This window comes from Thalassophryne amazonica, unplaced genomic scaffold, assembly GCF_902500255.1.
Source record: "Thalassophryne amazonica unplaced genomic scaffold, fThaAma1.1, whole genome shotgun sequence".
Classification (NCBI taxonomy): domain Eukaryota; kingdom Metazoa; phylum Chordata; class Actinopteri; order Batrachoidiformes; family Batrachoididae; genus Thalassophryne; species Thalassophryne amazonica.
The window spans coordinates 296-20,495 of NW_022986625.1; the positions used below are offsets into that span (position 1 = coordinate 296).

General features: G+C 40.0%; 1 protein-coding gene across 1 annotated transcript; it reads right to left on the reverse strand.

The window, feature by feature from the left end:
• Nucleotides 1-2,321: 2,321 nt before the first annotated feature.
• LOC117506323 (cullin-2-like) lies at nucleotides 2,322-11,930 on the reverse strand. Its single transcript, XM_034165813.1, has 6 exons — nucleotides 11,835-11,930; nucleotides 11,686-11,752; nucleotides 8,307-8,509; nucleotides 3,312-3,413; nucleotides 3,086-3,202; nucleotides 2,322-2,633 (listed from the first exon to the last, which is right to left on the reverse strand). The coding sequence occupies exons 1-6, from the start codon at nucleotides 11,835-11,837 to the stop codon at nucleotides 2,502-2,504; spliced, it is 624 nt and encodes a 207-aa protein (XP_034021704.1). The 5' UTR covers nucleotides 11,838-11,930; the 3' UTR covers nucleotides 2,322-2,501.
• Nucleotides 11,931-20,200: the final 8,270 nt, after the last annotated feature.

The window sequence follows — 20,200 nt, forward strand, 5'->3', positions numbered from 1 at the left end:
CACAACATCACAATTGTGTAAACTTTGGAATTAACCTGTGCCTCCGTTATTAACTTTAGCAGACACATTCTATTGAAGCACACGCTGGGATGCTTCTAGTAACTATGTCACCTGTCGGAAACACTCGAGTACTCATGAGTACTTTGTTTTCTGAACGTCTCCGTAGCTGTTTCCTGCGAATGCTGTATACTTTGAAACCCGGCAGATCATCGGATGGTCACTAACAGCCTAAATCTAAATTGTTATGATTTCAGTGCGACATGTCCTTTAAAGCTAAAGGTGATAACGGATCACTAAGAACTGTCATACTGAAAAGGACTTTCTGTATAAATATGGTTTATAATATTTTTCATACATCCATATCATAAGATGCCACTCACTCATATTCAATCACTGACTCCAATTAAGGGTCACGGGCGGGCTGGGGCCTATCCCAGCTGTCATAGGGCATGAAGCGGGGTGCCCTGGACAGGACGCCAGTCTGTTGCAAGACTGTCATAAGACGGCAAACGTTAAAATTTCAACTGGTCGCTTTAAAAGAAAAGAAAAAAAAAATGTTAGATTGTCTGTGTGTGTATTTAAAAATTGCAATCAAGAAAATGTTTGTTAAACCATGGAATAGTTAATGTAAAAGGAATCAGTTGTAAAGCTATAGGGTAATCACACCATGTCTCATTTTTTAATATTTAGCGCTGTCATAGTGGAAATTGTGTAGCTTTTCATTTTTCACTGCAAAAAGGACAAACACCTGATTAATACAGTAAGTCAGTGAGTCTGCAAAATTTCTCAAACTTCATAAAGACCTACACATTCAGCTCTGAAAGCTTGGGTTTTAATAGTTACAGGTAAGGACCAGTGAACTTCCTATTTTGAGTCATGTTGGGTGTTGGAATCTTTTCACATGCACAATGACCAGAATATAAATACAAACGGGTCTATCAAATGGTGTGCGACACCTTGTTGCTAATCCCAGTGTCGTGGTGGCCACTGCTGCATGTAAATAACACTAAAGATCTTGACCATACTACATATAAAAATTAGAAATAGACAGCAATTTGACTTTAAAACACCTCTCCTCAGGAGGATTTGAATCTGGCACCATTTCTAAAGTTCCCCATCAGGTTTGTCATAAGGATAGGCTCATATAAACAGCACTGATGGAGACACTCGAGAGACAACTGATTTTTCCTTATTTGCCCACTTCAGTTTCCCATTGGTGCACTCTTCAAGTTGAATTCTGAAGATACCGTTTCACAACAGGATTAATGGAGTCAGTCCGTGAAGCAGTGGGTCCACAAAATGTCAGTAACTCTGCAAAAAGTACAGCATATTCAACACTGAAATTCTGATCATTGCAGTTTTGGACCAGTGAACCACCTATTTCGGATCATGTTTGCATCTTCTAACAAGCAAAATAAAATAATCAATTTGTTCATGAAGCCTTGTTGCTAATCACAGGGTGCCAGTGGCCACAAAGGGCCACTGTTGCTTGTGTAATCATTAACTAGATAATAAGAATCACATGTTGCTGTTGCCAGGTATTTTCACACAGTTTCATTGCTTGTTTTCTCCTGCTGTGCATACTAATCGCTCCCAGTGTTCAACACCTCTACCCACACAATTACTACTTTTGAGACTCATTGTCCTTAAGGTGGTGTGCCCGCTGCCCACAGATACACCAGTGAGTGCTGAGGGTCAGTAAAAAAAAAAAAAAAAAAAAAAAAAAAAAAAAAAAAAAAAAGGACATCAAATTTCGATCAGTAACTCCCCCCCCCCCCCCCCCCCCCCAAAAAAAAATGTGAAGTGAAAGTGCTGACTGTAAACAATGTGTTTTCATGATAAACTCTGGTGCAATTAGTGTGCCCAACATAACAAATGTGCTTTGTAATTTTCTAGCTTTTAAATATAAAAGAAGCACTCTTTCAAACTACTGTGGGAAATCAGTGTTAAACGCTAAAGGTGCTCGTAGATACATTTGAAGAAAACGAGGCCCGGTTTTCTTACACCTTTTTTTTCCTCCTAGCTTCAGTACATTTAACAAAGAAAGAAAATAAACACACAACTGCAAACTTGAGAAAGAAAAGATGTTTGTTTTTATGCGTAGCCACCAACATGTCACTAATTTCACAAGTAACGTTCCTGTTTTGTTTCCCCGGTTTATCAGCTCGTTCCTCTCAAACTGCAATAGGCATTTCCATTTTGTCGTTTGACGCACAGGTGCGTGGCACTGGTGATGTAAACAGCTTATAAATCAGGAGGTGGGCGGGGTCTGGATGAGGGTCTTACATGATGACCTTTTGTTTTTTTTTGTTGTTTTGTTGTTGTTTTCCACATTAGAGGCACCAGTCCTGCTTCAGTCACCATGAACCAAAGAGACAAGTACAGTCCAAACCTTAAATGGATGAAGGAGACGGTTTTGCGGTTTATTTGGACCAGCATCTGCTGGACAGTCACATAGGCGAGTGTTTGTGTGTATGTGCGCTGCGGTTCAGCTCTTCCGTCTATGCCACATAGCTGTACTCGTCCGCTGAGGTCTGGCTTCGCTCAATGTACTGCTTGTCGATGAGCACCTCAATGCACTTCTTGATCATACTGATACTTGGGTTGAACCTGGCTTTGGACTGATTGATGACCTGCGCACACACACAGAATGGAGACTCAATCCAAAACCATGAAAGTTATGTTAAACAGGGATGCTTCCACAGGCCCGGTGCTGAAGAAATTATATCTGCACATAACACTGGTTTCGCAGCTTTTGCTTCAATGCATTATGTTTTCGTATCTCAAAAACATGATGTAACTGGCAAAAACTAACACCAGATTTGGATTCAGAGCCCCCAAAATTACCCAAAATCCATTGAAAAACATGCAAGAAAATCGTGTTGACCAGTGTAATACGCAAGTTTGATTTTATCCGTCAGTGACTCCTTTTCTTCCACACTTGGGTCAAAATAGTTTAGTATGAAAGACTGGGGACCCAAAATGATCTGTCCTTATCCCTTGCCTGTTAGTTATTAAGAAATTCTAGATATATTAAAAAAAAATAATTTTTTAAAAGTCTTGGGTGGAAATGTCTTCCACCCACCTCTTGGATGAGGGCGTTGTGTCGGAGCACCTTCCGTGCCTTCATAATTCTCACTATAGCAGCTTGTAAATACATTTTGCGGTCCTCATCTACAGCGCTCCTTGTCTGCTCCATCTCCTAAAGATTAGACAGATGGAAAAACGGCAACATAATGGGTGACAGTCTCTGCCACAAACATGCCACAGGAACACTTAAAGGACAGAACTATCAACAACATTTGGCCAACCTGTGGTGTGTCTTTCTGCATTGATGTTGTGATCTTGAACTTTGTCCGTTTACTGGTGAAATTCATATTTAGTGAAAATGTGGACTCTGCCTCAATCTCCTCCTGTAAGAGAATGGAAAGATCAGTGAAAATGTTGCAGTGCCTGATGTTTGAGTGGAGGAGTAGACATGAGAAGGAGACACATGGCTTCTTTAAGTCATATTTACTATTTTAAATATAATTAGAGATCTGACAGCAAGCTCACAAAATGATAAATTCTGCTCTGCCATGCAAGTTGGCTGCATGTATTATGCATCAGCAAAAGCACATTTTTGTGAGGAAATACTTGACTGACCTGAAGAGCCCAACAGGTGCATTAATGCATGCAACTCACAAATATGATGCATTTATAATCAATAAATAAATAAATAACAATACTAATACTAATACTAATAATAATAATAATAATAATAATCTCCCCTTGAAGATGCTGGACCAAAATTTTTTTCAGGCATGTCTTGATATGCAGAGGTACAAACCATTAAGATTTTGTCATCATCATTATTATTACAATACACATTGCATGACTTTACAGTATCTCGTGCAGTTATTACGGTATGAACATTTATTGAATATTTATTCGCAGCCACTTAGGGATGGAACTGACTGTATACGTGGGTGACGGCTGTTTTTGGCTCCAGGTGGCAGGAGTGATTTGTGACCGAAGAATATCAGCAAGAGTGAAGGAGAAAGTCTACAAGACAGCAGTGAGACCAGCTATGTTGTACGGCTTAGAGATGGTGGCACTAACAAAAAGACAGGAAGCAGAGCTGGAGATGGCAAAGCTGAAGATGCTGTGATTCTCTTTGGAAGTGACAAGAATGGACAGTATTAAGAATGAACATATCAGAGGGACAGCTCAGGTGGGAAGATTTGGAAAAAAAGTCAGAGGTGAGATTGAGATGGTTGGGCATGTGCAGAGGAGGAACCCAGGGTATACAGGGAGAAGGACGCTGAGGACGGGGCCACCAGGCAGGAGGAGAAGAGGGAGACCAAAGAGGTTTATGGATGTGATGAGGGAGGACATGCAGGTGGTTGGTGAGACAGAGGAATACAGAAGACAGGGTGAGATAGAAAGGATTGATCTGCTGTGGCGACTCCTAAACGGAAGCAGCCGAAAGAAGAAGAAGATGGGGAATGGATGTACAACTCCAATTCCAACTAGAAGCACTCGGAGAGCACAAACCTCCACCAAGGCGATAGGGTCACTGACATCACATGGAATACCCTTTGGCAAAGAGACTCATTCCACATCATCTCACGTATCTACCATCATGTTTCAGATTCAGTGGTTAACCCTCTGGGGTCCGAGGGCATTTTTTGGACAGTTCACTCGCTTGGCATAAATGTTTTATTATTGCTGTTAACAGCTCTCCCTGCATCCCACAATCAAGTTTTATGTCTCTTTTTTTCAGGACAACCTGTACTTTCAAAATATATATGCTATAGTTGTGTTTTATAAGCAAGGCTGGCTAGGATTACTTTGAAAGAATACATGTGCATTACATGTATGTATGTACATAGATTTGGATTACTTGTAATCTGATTACATTTCAAAGTAATCCTACCCAACCCTGTTTACAAGTGTAATACAGGTTTACAATCAGAAATAAGAAAGGAAAAAGTAAAGCGGAAATAAATTTCCACACACATTTATTTAAAACACACAGCAAACTATAATAAACAACTGTTTTGACACTTTATAAAGGTGATTTGGGTTTTTGTGTGAAAGACTGTACAACAAAAAGGCTCAAACAATAAACACAAATGCACATTTTGAACAGCATATACAAAATGTTCTATGCATTTTGTTTGTCTTCATCTCAAAGCAATTTCTGTCTGCTATTACACAAAGGTCACATCACAAACTTCTATGAAGTTGACTGTGTGTTTGTTCTCTCCTGCTCTGAAAGCAACATTCACACTTCGAGGCTCATTCAGTTTGAGGAGCAGCCCCTCCCCCTTCGCTCCATTGATATGGTAAACAGTGCTTTACGCCGGAGCTAGAGAGCTTGCCACAGGCATATCCAGTAACATTCACAGGAAAACTAGTCGAGCAATCCTGATACTCACACACTGTTTGAGCACGTGAGATTGTATGAGAAGCTCTCCGTCTGCTCACTTTCACTTTCGCTGTGCCTACAATTGGATTTTGGAAAACCATGTGACGGTGAACCAATTCCGATTGGACACTCACATTGCTCACATCACCACACAGCTTCTATGAGGAGGACAAAGATGGTGGAAGTTTCTATCTCATAACGTTAAAAAGTTATTTATAATTTAGTGAAGCTTGGTCTCAGGCGTCCTATACGACGGCCTCGGCCCCAGAGGGTTAAACCCTTAGATCTTCAGCAAATGTATTTATAAAGAGAAACTGCATGAACTACACAAGTTTTTTTTTATTTTCTAATGTTTATTCAATGAGGAGAAACAAATGCTAAATTATTGTTGTGTCGTAACTTAATTTTTGTTCAGCCTTTGTGACCGGTCTTCATGAAGCTGGATGCAATAATGTTGAAATTGGCCCTATCCTGCAATGATAAAGAATCCTTAAAAAAAAATAAATAAATAAAAAAAAACTTACTGGATCCGGATCGTGTTCCGGATCATTACCAAAATTTAATGACTTCTAAGTTAGGCCAAGATACACCCCTGGTAAAAACCTCATTGAAATCCATTGAGGATTTTTTTTTTTTACCTCGTTGGCGGAGGTAATGAAGTTGGGACGTTGTGTAAAATGTAAATAAAAACAGAATACAATGATGTGAAAATCCTCTTCAACCTATATTCAATTGAATTCACCACAAAGACAAGATATGTAATGTTCAAACTGATAAACTTTATTGTTTTTGTGTAAATATTTGCTCATTTTGAAATGGATGCCTGCAACACATTTCAAAAAATCTGGGACAGTGGTATGTTTACCACTGTGTTACATAACCTTTCCTTTTTTTGTGAACTGAGGACACTAATTGTTGAAGCTTTGTAGGTGGAATTCTTTCCCATTCTTGCTTGCTGTACGACTTCATTTGTTCAACAGTCCGGGGTCTCCGTTGTCGTATTTTGCGCTTCATAATGTGCCACACATTTTCAATGGGTGACAGGTCTGGACTGCAGGCAGGCCAGTCTAGTACCCGCACTCTTTCACTCCGAAGCCACACTGTTGTAACACATGCAGAATGTGGTTGGCATTGTCTTGCTGAAATAAGCAGGGACATCCCTGAAAAAGACGTTGCTTGGATGGCAGCATGTGTTGCTCCAAAACCTGGATGTACCTTTCAGCAGTGATGGTGCCATCACAGATGTGTAAGTTGCTCATGCCATGGGCACTAACACACCCCCAAACCATCACAGATGCTGGATGGTCTTTTTCCTCTTTTGTTCGGAGGACATGACATCCATGATTTCCAAAAATAATTTGAAATGTGGACTCATCAGACCACAGCACAATTTTCCACTTTGTGTCTGTCCATTTCAAATGAGCTCGGGCCCAGAGAAGGCGGCAGCATTTCTGGATGTTGTTGATGTATGGCTTTCCCTTTGCATGGTAGCGTTTTAACTTGCGCTTTTGGATGTAGCAACGAACTGTGTTAACTGACAATGGTTTTCTGAAGTGATCCTGAGCACACGCAGTAAGATCCTTTACACCAGGGGTAGGCAACCTGTTCCAGAAAGAGCCATGAGGGTGCAGGTTTTCTTTGCAGCCACTGACTCCACCAGGTGATTTTACTGATTAATATCACTTTGAGCAGATGGAATCAGTTAATCAGTGAAATCACCTGGTGGAGTCAGTGGCTGCAAAGAAAACCTGCACCCTCATGGCTCTTTCTGGAACAGGTTGCCTACCCCTGCTTTACACAATGATGTCTGTGTTTAATGCAGTGCCACCTGAGGGATCGAAGGTCACGGGCATTCAATGTAGGTTTTTGGCTTGCTGCTTACGTGTAGAAAGTCCTCCAGATTCTCCGAATCTTCTGATTATATTATGGACTGTAGATGAAGGAATCCCTAAATTCCTTGCAATTGAACTTTGAGAAACATTGTTCTTTAACTGTTGGACTATTTTTTCACGCAGTTGTTCACAAAGTGGTGATCCTTGCCCCATCTTTGAGACTTTTGGGGATGCTCCTTTTATACCCAATCATGACACTCACAATTAGTGTCCTCAGTTCCCAAACGCTTATTGAGTGTTGTTAGAAGGAAAGGTGATGTAACACAGTTGTAAACATACCACTGTCCCAGCTTTTTTGAAACGTGTTGCAGGCATCCATTTAAAAATGAGCAAATATTTGCACAAAAACAATAACATTTATCAGTTTGAACATTAAATATCTTGTCTTTGTGGTGTATTCAATTGAATATAGGTTGAAGAGGATTTGCAAATATTTGAAAATCATTGTGTTTTAATTTACATTTCACACAATGTCCCAACTTCACTGGAATTGGGGTAGTATTTGTTTGTTGGATCAAATAGTGTACTTTGGTTTTTAAAAGGTACAGGTCTTTTATTTTAAACATGGGTAGCCAACAAAAGCATGAAACCCATTTCTAGAAGGGCCCACGGCACTTTTATTTTTTTGCTACCTCCCCAGCACCATAGTTCAAAGTCTGAGCATGACACTAAGCTCTGCAAGTGCAAGATGGGAACTTGGCTGTGCTCATGAAATGAACCCCAACAGCCGGCACCAGTCTAACATGGAAACCACTGCGCCACCACCTCCCTTGTACTGTATTTATTGAATGCCTAGCATGCTTAATTGTATCTGATGTGACTATTATTAGATTTTAGTTGGAGGAACTATGATTACAGCAACTTAACTAGTGGTGTAGAAAAAAAAGATCAAAGGCATAATCACGCATAGCTCATATTTAAACTCCACATAACCAGTGAGAACTATTCAAAGCACCACAGACACAGACAGCCTTTTTCAAGGGTACCCTGTGGGTTCAGACCTTTTCTGTGTCATGGTTGAGCATCTTTACATCCAATAGGGACTTTATGGTCTTCTGCAGCTCCTTCTCATTCATTTGGGTGCCGTCCTGCAGCTCCTTGTAGGTGACTATCTGGCTGTTGTTGAAAGCCAGCAACACAGCCATCTGATAGGTCGTCACCATGGCAACATAGGGTTTGGACAAGTAGTTCATTTTCACCTCACCTATTTATGGAAAAGGACACAAATTGGGAAATTAGCCCAACTTAATACCCAAATCACCTTCATATCAGCTTTTCTAGAATCACAGCTTTAATTAAGCTGTCCAAAAAAATCTGTCATGTTACATGTTTTGTTATGCAGTATTGTTTTGCAATATGAAATGTAAACAGAGATCTTTGATGAAGGTCACAAAATGATACCTCCCACTCTGCCACACTATTTGCTTGCATGTTTTACATGTTGGTGGTCACAAATTTTTATTTATTTATATTTGATGAAACGGTTGAGTTAAACTGGTCAACCACTGTAAGTTTAATTGATAAATATGATATAAAAAAGCCCAAGTGTCTACTTTTGAAGAAGCTGCACAGTAATTATTACACAAACAGCAAATGTTTGAGTGCAATGGAAATTTTTTTTGCATGAGTTAAAAGCTGCAACATACCACTCAATGAGGCATCAGCTGAGTTGAATGGTACCGTTCACCTTGCAATAGATCGCATAAATTGAAAACATTCATTATTTGTTTTATGACACATCAACAGAGCCATGACACTTAATATTTTATTTAAAATTTGACTGGTCCCACTGTCCTCCACTTTCCATTTAGAGAAGAAATACCTAAAAGTTCATTCTGCCCTGCAGGGTTTGCTGACACACTGCTGACTTCATTGACAGCCATTGCACTGAGGAGCTCAGCAGTGTGTGTGTGTGTGTGTGTGTGTGTGTGTGTGTGTGTGTGTGTGTGACATGCATCTGTTTTCTTCAATTTAGCAGAGGGAAATCGCAACAACAACTTGTCCACTTCTTCAACTGACAGGGTTTCAACAGCTGCTAAATATGTTCCAGCAAACACTACAGCTGCTGGATGTATTATTCATCATGGGAGCATTTTTACTAGAAGCCAATATATAAAGCTGACCGTGTGCGCACGTGTGTTCACTATGCACAGCCACAGTAATTAAGCAATTGACACCAAATTTGCTATGGTAACGAGAGAGACCAAGGGGGAGGTCAGTGGGGCCCTTAGGTTGAAAGCGTATGTGTGGAAACACACACGCATACACACAGACAGCCTTGTATATTGATCCCTTAGATTTTGGTGTGTGTCACTGGTCCTTTGATGTTAAGAGGTTCCAAACAGTCCAACAAGAAACTTTAAATAGCAATCCAATCCAACTGAAAATTGTTCTCAGTTAGCTTGTATAAACAGTGAGATAGTTCAAAAACAATCCTGACGATGTAGTCCATACCTGATGCTGTGCATTGACTTTTATGTTTCCTCAGTCCAGTGAAAAATCACGACAGAAATGAGTTGAGCTCTGTCAATAAGCTCGTTCAAATCGTCGTCTGTCACCAAAACAAACCCTGCCGTATTCATTCTTAAGCTAAGCGCTGTCGCCACTAGTGTGAGCATGCGGTGGTCACGGCGTGCGATGGTACAAAATGTATAGAACCAAAATTGTAAGGTAAATGGAACACAATAGCAAATGCAATGAATGATCAATATCACATGACATACAAATCACCAATGAAATGACAAGGATCTGTTTCCAAAACTCAGTATCATATAATGCATCAATTAAACACAAAAGTTCAACTACATCTCTTTGAAGATGCCACACCAGAATTATTTTCCTTTTGTGCATCTTCATATAGTGTGTTACTATTGTGTGAAGCTTCATTGAAATCCATAAAGTGGGTGCAGCGGAGCTGTACTTACAATGTAAATACCATGTGATCAGTGCTGCCGGTAACGCGTTAATTAGTAACGCCTTACTCTAATCTGACCACTTTTTTTTAGTAACGAGTAATCTAACGTGTTAATCTCTCCAAAACAGTAATCAGATTAAAGTTACTTCTCCAAGTCACTGTGCGTTACTATTATTTTTGCATTGTGGGTCGACAGCAGCATTAATCTTTCTCCGTGGGCAGGAGGTCGGGGTTCGAATGAACTGCTCACTTTAAGTGAGCTGTGAGCTTTTCAGCCACGGTTTTCTGCAGCAGCTACGACGTGGTGACAACAGCACCCCTGCACTGAGCTTTACAAAGACATTTTTATGCTTTTTTCTCCTTTACTTAGAATTCTGAGCTGAGCTGCTCCGTATCTGCTCGCTAAAAACAGCTGATCCTCTGTGACGCGTCAACAACTAACACTATTTTCCACTCAAATGCACCTAAAGTCTCTTTCTGAGGACCACATGATGTGAAAACGCAATACCCCTAGATTAAAGGTCCAGTTTTAAAGCCTTTTTTTTTTTACTACAACTATTAATACTACTTATAATAATAATAATTTCGACAAGTAAAATGTTAGAGAGAATTTAAATGTTAGAAAAATTTTAGAAAGAATTTAATAGTTACATTTATAAACAATGTAGGTTAGAAATTGCAAGTTTTACTGTTACAGTGCTGTCAACAGTTAAATATGAGGTCAAGAAAGAGGTCTTTATTTTACTTTTTATAAAACAAATATTTATTTTCATTGAAGTCAATCAAAGGGTGACTATAAAGTGAGTTTTGGCAAAACAAGTACTGTCATGTTGAGGTGGCAGAGGATTGTTGTTGGCAGCTGGGGAAAGTAACTAAAAAAGTAACTAGTAATCTAACTTAGTTACTTTTACAACTGAGTAATCAGTAAAGTAACTAAGTTACTTTTTCAAGGAGTAATTAATCAGTAATTGGATTACTTTTTCAAAGTAACTGTGGCAACACTGCATGTGATGCATCAATTAAATTCAAAATTCAGTTATCTCCCCTCAATGATATTGGGCCAAAAATATTTTCCTTCATTCACCTCTTTATATGGTGAGCTACCATTGTGATTACCTCCAATGAAATTCACCAGCCAGTTCAGGAATTTCACATAAGACTCATGGATGGACTGATGAACGCAACATTAACAATTATAAAGAGACTGGTCGCAAGTTGAAGAATTTAAATAAATCAAACACTATATGCACTTGAGTATGCAGCCGCCTCCAGGGGGAAGCTATACGGACACGGGGTCTAAGAGAACAGAAGCCAGTCATTTTGTAGTTCGGATAGCTTCACAATCAGCATCAAGTGATTTTTACTCCAAGACTAAAAGGAATGACAGTGGCACTTTCATATTCAGGCACATACAGATGGATCTGCAAATTCAAATCTGAAAAGGTAGCACAAAGTGTTAACATTACCTGTGCAGAGATAATGCAGCCAAGTCAATTTTCTTCCACTGAAGTGTTGATTATAGAACAACTCAAACTGTAAGAAAAGAACATGAAAATACAACAAAATGAAGGCAGAATAGCTGAAAAATGATAACGCTCCATAAAAGCAAACTCACCATCTGCACGCTTTTCTCTAGCTCTTGTGGGATGGCAAATGTGGAGGACAAGACATGTGTGAGTGGCCAAGCTCCAGCCTGCAACCATGTAGCACATAAATATTTGACACTTTTGTAACATTTAAAAAAGAAAAAAAGTAATTATCTTCTGTCATCTTATGGATATACATGGACATACAATGGACTGGTTATAAAGACAGTGGACTTCATTCACCATTATGTGAGCAGAAATGTTCTTAATCTTGACACAAAATAAGTGAGTGCGCAAAATCACTGCCAAATTCATGACGTGCATACAAGCCAATTTTGTTATTGCTATCTTGCGTATGTTTGTGAATCTGATTCATTCGAAACTGTACATGCACACGTGCACAAGCTGTAGTCTGCATACTGCCCCACCTCTAGCTCTACAAATGACATCCACGCGGTGTTTCATGACAAAAGCACTGCGTAGAAAAAAAAGGTCAAAGAAATTGAGTTATGAATAAGAAATGCGCTCAAAAGATGAGGAAAGAAGAATTTCACAACGGAAATGGAAATAACTGTGGCAGAAGTGGAAGCTAGGAAATCTGTAATTTTCTGTAGCTCCTCTGCAGTGACAATTTTAAAAATAAAGGTACGCAACATCTGCTGCAATAACAGACAATGAGCACTGAATGTGTTGCCCTGAGGTTTGGATGGTTTTGACATCAAAACTGCTGCCAAAAAAATTAATCACAGACCAGAATGAAAAAAAACAGGAGGAGCAGGAACAGTCATCATTAAATGGTATTTGTTGGAGTAATGAGTTAGAAAATGATCTGCTAAGAAACATCAGCCAAAGGTAAATTTCATAATTATTAAGCTGACATTTGCAATTGTTAGTGTCTTCTGTAATTAACAAGTATAATTCAGTCAGAACCAGTGGCGGCTGGTGAAAAACAGTCTTGGTGGGGCTGCTGTGCCAATAGATTCCCTTGCCTTGTCCAGTACAGGCATTCAAGTGAACAGTCAGAAAATTACTACAATTCCACAATAATCATTTCATGTCCTTCTCAAAATCAGCAGTTTTACAGATTAAGTTAACCATTTACAGCTATATTAGGCCCCATGTCTACTTTGGAAAGGAACAGTATCAAATACAACACTCAAGTTCTTGAGCAAAGAACATTTCACCATTTGACACCAATTACACACATAGTACACCAAACTGTACTGTACTGCCATTATCTTCAGACAAACAGATCCTGGGGTTCACAATGACACCGACCTTAACAAAATAGAAAATATCACCAAATTTACACTCTTTCAAATATGGAGAGAGAGAGAGAGAGAGAGAGTGTGTGTGTGTGTGTGTGTGTGTGTTTAAGAGAGAGAGAGAGCGAGAGAAAATTAAGGTAATATTTTGCATGAACATTACTGAGGGGAATGGAGACAAACTAAAGAAGCTTGAAAAACTTAAATGAAATAACTTGACTAACTAATAACACCAAAACCTTTAAATTAAATTGGTTAAAATTAATTAACAGTGTACAAAGCAGAGGACAAAGCAAATTAAGTTTACAAAACCACTTAATTAAAAGCGTTGCTAAACTTCGGTTTGTCTTACTGTAAGTGTCTTGTGTGTACTCAGTGGCTGAGTTACAATTTCTTTAAAAAACATGCAAATTGCTATTTTAGGGTTTTGTTTTGTTTTTAAACTGAGTAAATAATTTGTTTTAGAGTGTGGAATACTCCAAAGAATATTTCACTTCTGTGAACTGATCCTCATAACGTGTAAAGTGAAATCAAAATACCAGCATGGCTGCAGCTTTGAACACTGTTACAAACAGCCCCGGCCTCCCCTATTACCATTATAACTGGTCTGCTGTCCCAATAAAGATCACAGCTTTGACCCCCTAAAACAAACAAACAAAAAAAACATCACTCATTCGTTTTATCCTAAATTTTCATCCTCGTTTCCACATCAGGAGCAACATTCGGGAATAAATCCGAGCAGCTCGTCAGCTCACCTGAGCTGGCAGAGGTGGATGCGCTCCTTTCCACCCCGCAGTAAAGAGCGCAGATCAGCAGCCTCCGTGACGTGTGCGCGCTGACAGTGTGAATGAAGCCTGACACAGTTTATAACGAGTCAGACAAACGTCTCTCCTCCAACCGGGATGTGCAATTGTCATTAAACCATGAGAAAGATCTGATGTGCGCACCTCCATAAGAATCCCCGCGAAACTTTGGTGTCATTGATTTGATTAGTTTTGTCCCGTTTTAAACCTCCGAAAAGTTCTTCAACTTACTCCAGCAAAACACACGGAGACTAAATAAAAATGAATAATATAACCAAAATGTCGTCGTCACCATCATCTCTTCCTGCCTGACTGACTGACAGCATCAGCTGCAGCGTCACGTATATCACTGACTATAATCTAACGTTCCCGCATTTTTGTAGCAAGGGCTAAATTCCGGCGCCCCAAAGCCATTAATTTTGACAATGTTGATTTGCCAAATATTTATTAATTTTTCCCTAGCAACTACATACAATGGTTATTTCGCTGCACTTCAAGGGCGCTTTGAATGATCGCCCAAGATGAGGAATGATACGTTCTCTGCTTCTGTCGGTGAAAATGCACTGTTGAATGAGAGTCAGTTGGAGGAAGTGTTGTTTTAATCAGTCATATTACATGTAGGCACTACTATTAAGTAAAACTGACATTGATAATACTTTTTAAATATATATATATATATATATATATATATATATATATATATATATATATATATATATTATGACTTTTCCCCTTCACATCTAGGAGGGCAGCACCCGAGCGCCCCCTATGGGCCAGCCGCCACTGGTCAGAACACATTTTTATTTAAATAAAAAATAAACTTCCATTAGTCAACTAAATCCTATTTTCCAGAGTGTAAGTCGTGCCTGTCAAAAAATGTCTTTTGAAGAGAAGGAGGAGGAAAAAAACAAAAAAAACATACAAGTTGCACCAGAGTAAAACCACAAGACCTCCCAAACTAATAGAAAAAGAGTGACTTACACTCCTGAAAATACTGTAAATCAACTGGTACATTGAAAGCTTCAATTATGACAATAAATGATGAGGATGAAAGAGCATCACTGGTGGTTATTTAATACATTTGGCCAATGCATTACTGAATTGTATTTTTTAATTATATAAATTAGTAAATTCTTTCTTTAAAATAAAGAGTATTAATACACTGTGCATTTAGTGTGCGAGTGTGGTTTCTGTTTCTAGGACAACTGGGCCTTCATTATTTGTGCATGTGCATGACCTGAAATTTGTTCATACTATTCAAACAATTTTAGGTACCAACATATTGATGAATCCCAGATTTCTGCATACAACGTGTACGCACAGTGAAAGTACAGATTTCTGCACACACAGTGTGATGATGTTCATTGTTACCGTTTGACAAAGTGCTACACGTACACAAGCTTGTGTTTCTTCCAATATTTTAAATAGGCCTAAAGGAGGTTCTGATGACATCACCATGTTTCTGTAGGATGCATATTTATGCATGTCTCTGTGCTTTCTGACTGCCTTTTTAATGTACAGGAAAGCACACTTTGTAAAGATAATAGCTAACACCAACAAATGAACAGATCAAAGCAGAATGCAGACTTGTAGGAAAAAAAAAAGTTGTGTCTGCAGAAGCCCATCAGGCCAAATTATCAGGAAAGCAAGAGCAGAGATTTCTGACATCCATCAATTTGGATGCAGATCACCTCCAAAATTCAGTGGAGTCTTCCATGCCTTAATATCTGTCTGTGGTGCAAATTGGTGAGAATCCGTGTAGTAGTTTTGACGAAATCCTTCAAAGCCTATTAAAGTGAAATCTTGATCCAGAATCTGGATATAGATCACCTCTAAAATTCAGTGGAGTCTTCATGCTTTAATATCCATCAGTGGTGCAAATTTGGTGAGAATCCGTGGTAGTAGTTTTGACGAAATCCTTCAAAGCCTACAAAAAGTGAAATCTTGTATACAGAATCTGGATCCGGATCGTTTCCAAAATTTAATGGAGTCTTCCATGGTGTAATATGTATTTGTGGTGAAAATTTGGTGAGAATTTGTGGAGTAGTTTTTGAAGTTATCCTTCAAAACCTATATAAAGTGGAAACGTGATCCCGAATCCGTGCAGAAGGTTCCCAGTTCAAACACCACTCTTGCTATATTTCTCCAAATAATGGCGTTGCATCAGGAAGGGCATCAGTGTAAACCTGTGCCAAATCAACATGCAGAGGTGAAGAGAGAGACATCTGCTGCAACATCTGCTGTGGCGACCCCAAGTGAAAACAAGGGAGCAGCCAAAGGGACTTCTATATAGCGGAGCAGATATGTGGATGAATCGAACTTTGACGATAAAAGCATGAAATTTGGCACAGTGTTCGAGCATACCCTAAGATAATTTTCGGCTATCAAAGAGGCAGCCATTTTCCAACATGGCCACCATGCATTGTTGTTTATTCACAGCTCAGGCTCTAGACCTTCAAGGGTTGTGATCCTGGCACCTAATCCTGCATTTTTAAGGATGAGGAAAGCAGTGGTACTATTTATATCCCCATCTACCATGTCCGCCATGGCACAGTTTTCACATTAGCCCATTAACTCCAAGAGCTTTTGTCCGATTCTTTCCAAATTATTTGGAAACATTCATGGCTCCTGAGGATGAAGTCTATCGATTTTGGTGACCCTAGGATCTTCCCTCTAGCACCACCATTACGTCAAATGTCTGAATTAAGATTAGTGTGCATCTTTAACAGCTTTCATCTATAGCAATTAAATCTAATGGGTTTTTTGTTTGTTTTTAATGACAACAAAAGAGGTCACACCAGTTACAGTGAATGCTGAAATGCAACGCTCGCTCTGAAAACAACTGCAGTGGCATAGTGACAAAAAAAAAAAAAAGAAAGTTATAGTTAAATGCACGTTAGTTCTGAAAACAAGCCACCACAGTGGCAAATGTAGTGCACTTAAGCTCTGCCTTGAAAGATTTGCACTTTCCACTACATCCCTTTCTTGCATCCACAGCAGAGGAATTCACGACAGGCCCTGTTAGATTCTGGTGATACAAGAAGTTCAGCTATGGTCTTGTATCCTTCCCCATCTCTGCCACATGTTGAATTAGCTGGACATTTCAGTATCTCATCTCTATCTTCCTGACACCGAACAATTTATTCCAATCTGTGGTCATGGCACTGTGTATCTGACCTTGCAGGCTCAGTAGGGTCCACTAACCTTGAATAGTTTGGCCATTGTCTCACAATTCACTATGCTACTTAAAGAACAGTATGTACTCGCTGTAGCATCACCAATCCAGCATCAGTTGAAATCCACCAGGAAGGTATGTCAGCTGCCAGCACAGTCGCATGGAAGAGTACAGTTAAAGCCACCCGACACTTGCACGACTTTGATCCATGCACTCTGCCATGCAGGAGAGTAAATTCATCTCAAACTAGTTGTAAAACCATTGTAAACTGTGCGCGGCTTTGTGCAAGTGCACAAAGAAAATTTTGAACTGTTCAAAATCTCCATCACGCATTAATATGAACTTCACGTGAACATTGTGCAAACAATTAAAAAAAACTCTGCGTGAGTGCAAGTGATTGCTTCAACGCACGCAGCACAGCTCATCTGAACAAAGATAACGAAATGTTAAATCTATCATAAACATAATTTTTTCAGCTACTCATAGGAAGAAAAGAACATGTAACTGTTTTTACCAAGCTATTACAATACACTCAACAAAAATATGAACGCAACACTTTTGGTTTTGCTCACATTTTGTATGAGATGAACGCAAAGATCTAAAACTTTTTCCACATACACAATATCACCATTTCCCTCAAATATTGTTCACAAACCAGTCTAAATCTGTGATAGTGAGCACTTCTTTGCTGAGATAATCCATCCACCTCACAGGTGTGCCATATCAAGATGCTGATTAGACACATGATAGTGCACAGGTGTGCCTTAGACTGTCCACAATAAAAGGCCACTCTGAAAGGTGCAGTTTTGTTTTATTGGGGGGGGGGGAATACAGACAGTATCTGGTGTGACCACCATTTGCCTCATGCAGTGCAACACATCTCCTTGCATAGAGTTGATCAGGTTGTCAATTGTGGCCTGTGGAATGTTGGTCCACTCCTCTCAATGGCTGTGCGAAGTTGCTGGATATTGCAGGAACTGGTACACGCTGTCGTATACGCCGGTCCAGAGCATCCCAAACATGCTCAATGGGTGACATGTCCGGTGAGTATGCCGGCCATGCAAGAACTGGGACATTTTCAGCTTCCAAGAATTGTGTACAGATCCTTGCAACATGGGGCCGTGCATTATCCTGCTGCAACATAGGGTGATTGTTCTTGGATGTATGGCACAACAATGGGACTCAGGATCTCGTCACAGTATCTCTGTGCATTCAAAATGCCATCAATAAAATGCACCTGTGTTCTTCATCCATAACAGCCGTCTGCCCACACCATAACCCCACCCGCCACCATGGGCACTCGATCCACAACAGTGACATCAGAAAACCGCTCACCCACACGACGCCACACATGCTGTCTGCCATCTGCCCTGGACAGTGTGAACCGGGATTCATCTGTGAAGAGAACACCTCTCCAACGTGCCAAACGCCAGCGAATGTTAGCATTTGCCCACTCAAGTCGGATACAACGACGAACTGGAGTTAGGTCGAGACCCCGATGAGGACGACGAGCATGCAGATGAGCTTCCCTGAGAGGGTTTCTGACAGTTTGTGCAGACAATTCTTTGGTTATGCAACCGATTGTTTCAGCAGCTGTCGAGCGGCTGGTCTCAGACGATCTGGAGGTGAACATGCTGGATATGGAAGTCCTGGGCTGGTGTGGTTACACGTGGCTGCGGTTGTGAGGCTGGTTGGATGTACTGCCAAATTCTCTGAAACGACTTTGGAGACGGCTTATGGTAGAGAAAATGAACATTCAATCACGAGCAACAGCTCTGCTTGACATTCCTGCTGTCAGCATGCCAATTGCCACGCTCCCTCAAATCTTGCGACATACTGTGGCATTGTGCTGTGTGATAAAACTGCACCTTTCAGAGTGGCCTTTTATTGTGGACAGTCTAAGGCACACCTGCGCACTAATCATGGTGTCTAATCAGCATCTTGATATAACACCTGTGAGGTGGGATGGATTATCTCAGCAAAGGAGAAGTGCTCACTATCACAGATTTAGACTGGTTTGTGAACATATTTGAGGGAAATGGTGATATTGTGTATGTGGAAAAAGTTTTAGATCTGAGTTCATTTCATACAAAATGGGAACAAAACCAAAAGTGTTGCGTTTATATTTTTGTTGAGTATACTATTACAAATACCTTTTAGAAGGATCCAATACGTTCTCCACCTCATGGAGCGGATGGGAGTGAGCGCGAGAAAAAGGTCCAGCTGTAACAGTCCCCTGTGATTCTGGGAGCAATTAGAGGTGTTTTCAACAGCCAACTCTGACAGGAAATGATTAATCCTACATGAAATACTCGTAATTATTTTATATAAGCAGCGTCCAGCGTACTAAAGCTGCAGGATCCAGCGGAACAAAGCGCTGCGTCCAGCTGGGAACGTCACGATGGGTCTTATAAATACATATCAGCTATTCTTTTCTGAAATCTGACCACATTTATTTCAATGCATGTCTACTTTAATAATAAGCATTAATATGAGCAAAGCGTCACACAGCGGTGTGACGCTCACTCATGGTACAGGTTGTCCTAAACAGGAAGTGCAATTTTCAAATCCAGAGTAAAACAGGAAATGTTCAAATGTCAAAACAGTTCCTGGATTGACAGACGAGATCCCATGGAATCTCATCGGAACTCAGTGGCAAAACTCACACTCAAACAGGAAGTGCCAATTTATCAGTCACAGGTGAAACAGGAAATGTTCAAATGTCAACACTTCTGGCATGGGTGGAGCTAGAGCAGAGGCCGGGTTTCACTTGTACTCCCCTGAAATCTGATTGGACACAGATGACTTGACATGTCACAGCACCACACGTCTAGTTGAAAGACCTGCATTTTCAATCAGTGGTCACATTGACCTCTAGGTTCCTCCTGTCCAGTAGTGTGCTGTGTACCACAAAAAGTTCTAATCCACCTTAGAAGAAGAAGAAAAATGTGATCTGAACTGAACACGTTGTTTGAACTATGGACTTCTAATCAAACCAAACTTATACTGGTGAGTAACGACCGTATTTACGCCAGAAATGAGGTCCAGGTTGTTGAAAAGCAGCATTTCTCCTTTAATTCGGGTGGCTTACTGTTTGTTGGCTTATTAGGCAGCAGATAACTGAAACAATCCTTCAATGGTGATACAAGTAC